The 3,426-nt window shown below is 59.2% G+C and overlaps 1 protein-coding gene across 1 annotated transcript; it reads right to left on the bottom strand.

Annotated features, from left to right (window-relative positions):
* Positions 1–1,981: 1,981 nt before the first annotated feature.
* LOC102773307 (putative type-1 protein phosphatase inhibitor 4) lies at positions 1,982–2,569 on the bottom strand. The gene has a single exon (XM_006755980.1). The coding sequence runs from the start codon at positions 2,567–2,569 to the stop codon at positions 1,982–1,984; it is 588 nt and encodes a 195-aa protein (XP_006756043.1).
* Positions 2,570–3,426: the final 857 nt, after the last annotated feature.

Raw genomic sequence — 3,426 nt, 5'->3', positions numbered from 1 at the left:
ACAAACATATTAAGAACAGTATGCCATATACGCCAGGTCCCTTGGAACATATGCTGTGCAGATGTTTCTTCCCTGCAGCAACTGTGTCAAGCAGCAAGAATGCACCGGCTTCCAGCACATCTCCAACTGCCACCCCCTGCTGGCCTGATCACCCACAACGGCCCCCCCTCACTGGCCTGATCACCGACAACTGCGGACCCATCCTGTCCTGATCACCCACAACTGCCCTCCCTTCATGGCCCCGAACTGCCTCTACCTCAGCCCCGCCACCATGTCTTTTTCCACACGGTGGCCTGGGTAAGGGGCCTGTGGTGATTTTCAGGCCGGAAATGCCCCCATTGGGGTGGGGGTCCCCACTGGGGATGGTGCCAGCATGGGAGAGGGGCTGGGACAGTTTGCAGTCCAGTCATGCCCCCATGGGGTGAGGGTCCCCACTGGGGGGGCCTGGCCAGCCAGGGTGAGGGTCTGAGGGCCATTTTCAGGCTAGCCACACCACCTTCAGGGTGGGGATTCCCACTGTGGTGCCTGGCCAGCCTGGGTGAGGGGCTGATGGCTGTTTTCAGGCTGGCCACACCCCCACCAGGGACCCTCACCCCATGGGGGCCTGGCCAGCATTGATGAGAAGCTGAGGGCCACTTTCAGGCTGGCCTCACCCCCTTTAGGGTTGGGGTCCCTGCTGGGGTGCCTGAGCAGCCTGGGTGAGGGGCTGAGGGCCATTTTCAGGCTGTTCACACGCCCTTCAGGGTGGAGGTTCCCGCTGGCTTGCCAGGCTAGCCTGGGTTAGGGGCCAAGGGCTGTTTGTAGGCTGGCCACACCCCATAGTGGGGACCATGTGGGTGTGGCAAGCCTGGGTAAAGGGCTGAGAGCCATTTTTAGGCTGGTCACACGCCCTTCAGGGTGGGGGTTCCCGCTGGGTTGCCAGGCCAGCCTGGTTTAGGGGCTGAGGCCTGTTTGTAAGCTGGCCACGCCCCCCAGCAGGACCCTCACCCCATGGGGGTGTGGCCAGCCTGGGTAAGAGGCTGAGGGCTGTTTGTAGGCTGGCCACGCCCCCCAGTGGGGACCCTTACCCCTTGGGGTGTGGCCAGCCTCGGTAAGGGGCTGAGAGCCATTTTCAGGTGGCCACACCCACTTTAGGGTGTGGGTCCCTGTTGGGGGGCCTGGCCAGCCTGGGTGAGGGACTGATAGCTGTCTGTCTGTAGGCTGTCCACAACCCCCAGTGGGCATCCTCACCCCATGGGGGCATGGCCAGCATGGGTGAGGGGCTGAGGGCCATTGTCAGGCTGGCCACAACCACTTTAGGGTGGGGTCCCCGCTGGGGGGCCTGGCCAGCCTGGGTGAGGGGCTGAGGGTGGTGTTGAGGATAGCCATGTACCCCAGCAGGGATCCTCACCCCAATGGTGGCGTGGCCAGCCTGGGTGAGTGCTGAGGGCCATTTGCAGGTCCCTCTCTCAGCAGCCGGCCCTGGTGACCCAAGCCTCCCCTGTCCACAGGCCTCTCCTTCGGCCCCCAGCCAGGGTGGAAGGGAAGCTTGCGTTGCCGCACACTGGCCTGCTCCATGGCTGCGGCCCACAGGCCCCTCCTTCTAGGCCGGCCCAGGCAGAGGGAAGCTTGGCTCCCTTTGTTGCCTGGTCTACCCAAGCCTCCTGCCTGCTCTGGCTAGCTCCCTGGCTCCCGCCATCTTGGTCGTACTAATTTGCATACTGACTCCTGATTGGCTGGTGGGCGTGACTTGTGGTTATCGGAAGGGACCCTTAATTGCATGTGTAGATGTGGTTTTGGCGGGAAAAAAATCACAGACACAAGAACATCAAGCAGGCAATTTGCACTTTATTGGTTATTTTCTACACTTGCCATTTAATGATTACAGTCCAAGGTAACTGCTAGCATTTCATACTGGAAGCACAGTTCTAAGTCACTAGACGCACTCACTGTATAGTCCTAAGAGGGTGCGAACACCGTTGCAAGCGCGGTCGGCGGCTTCTTACAGGTAGCTGGCTGGAGTCGGCAGGTCGTCGCCGGCAGGGCCGTCGTCCTCCCCTTCTCCTGCAGCAGTCTTCTCTTCGGTGGTCGCAGGCGGGTTTTCGTCGTCGTCATCGTCGAGTTCTAAGAGCTGCAGTTCTTTGGCAATCAGTTCTCTCCCTAACTTGATGTGCAGTCCTTCGGTATAATGCAGCTTCCGTCGCAGCTCGAACTGCCGCTGTCTTTCGATCTTGTCCAGGAGGAGTTGGCTACTCTCCGGCTTCCCCAGGATGTGGCCCCCGGTGCCTCTGGCCTGGTCCTTGGTGTCGAAGTCCCACGCCGCGTCTTCTCCGCTGTCCTGGATCCGGACGTGGGGGGCGCTGGGCTCGTTGATGTTCTTTAAATCATAGTCTCTGTAGGCGCCTCGGCAGGTGGCACGGATGTTGGACTCGTCCCATTTCTTCGACTTTCTGGCCTGGAGTCCGCGGGTCTGCTGGCCGGGGGTCACGACGGACGAAGCGGACGCCGCCGACGCTGCGGACGCTGCCGTGGAGCCTTTGTTTTTCAGGATCCCCTTGATGGGCCGCTGAGAACCGCTGGACGTCGACATGGTGGGCGAGCTGGAGGGCGATCCTGCGGAAAGGCGGGCGGCAGCAGCTTCCAGTAGGGCTTCACGCTGACTCTGAAGCAGGTTTGTTTGGGCGTCTCCAAGGCACCGGGCTGTGTCACTGCGCCTGCGTCACAAAGGGCACCGCCAGGTGCCGCTGCGGTGGGGGGGTGGGGGCCCTGGTCCACGTCACTGCCTCACAGCTCACACAGAGAGCTGTTGTCCATTGTTGTTTTTTAAAGGACTAAGATCGCAGTTATTCATAAGTTGCAGAAGAAGTAGGGAAGCATTGGCGAACTTCTCTACGCGCCATGCGTGAGAGGCTCTGCAAAATGAATTTCTCAGTGGGGTTCACTGTCAAAATGTCAAGGCCAATATTTTGTTGGAAGGATTGGTGGCATTGGAATTAGGAGGCAGTTAACTTCTCTTTCCTGTTGCCATCCACACCTTCCTTGCTTCTCACCTACACACACACAACCCCTTGACCCCTCTCCTGCTCTGCCTGCCTCTTAGGGAATGGCCCAGTGTCCAGAAACTGGGGGGGTGGGGGGGGCTGTGTGCTTTCATAGTGTTCACTCTCCAATCCAGCCCTCAGGTGTTGACATACATGTTTCAAGAAACTCTCCAATTCTCTCTCTCCTGCCACCACCTTGTTCCAAGCCTCCATCATCTCATGTGGGGACTACACTACAGCCACAACCTTTGAACTTTGCTTCATATAATCCCTTCTTCTGACAACTGAGTGCTGCCGAGAAAGTAGAAAAAAGCTCTCTGGGACAGGAAGGAAGGTGGCTGATCCTGGAACAGAAAGTCCAGAACAGGAAGTTGGAGGGAGAGTGGGAAGAATTGGGGCAGGCGGG

The sequence above is a fragment of the Myotis davidii genome, unplaced genomic scaffold (genome assembly GCF_000327345.1).
Source record: "Myotis davidii unplaced genomic scaffold, ASM32734v1 scaffold814, whole genome shotgun sequence".
Taxonomy (NCBI): domain Eukaryota; kingdom Metazoa; phylum Chordata; class Mammalia; order Chiroptera; family Vespertilionidae; genus Myotis; species Myotis davidii.
Note: the sequence above shows the minus strand (reverse complement) of the source record. Positions and strands in the feature narration are given on the sequence as shown.

Excerpts from the sequence above, each read along its gene's own strand:
- LOC102773307 (XM_006755980.1), bottom strand. The coding sequence starts at position 2,569 with ATGTCGACGTCCAGCGGTTCTCAGCGGCCCATCAAGGGGATCCTGAAA.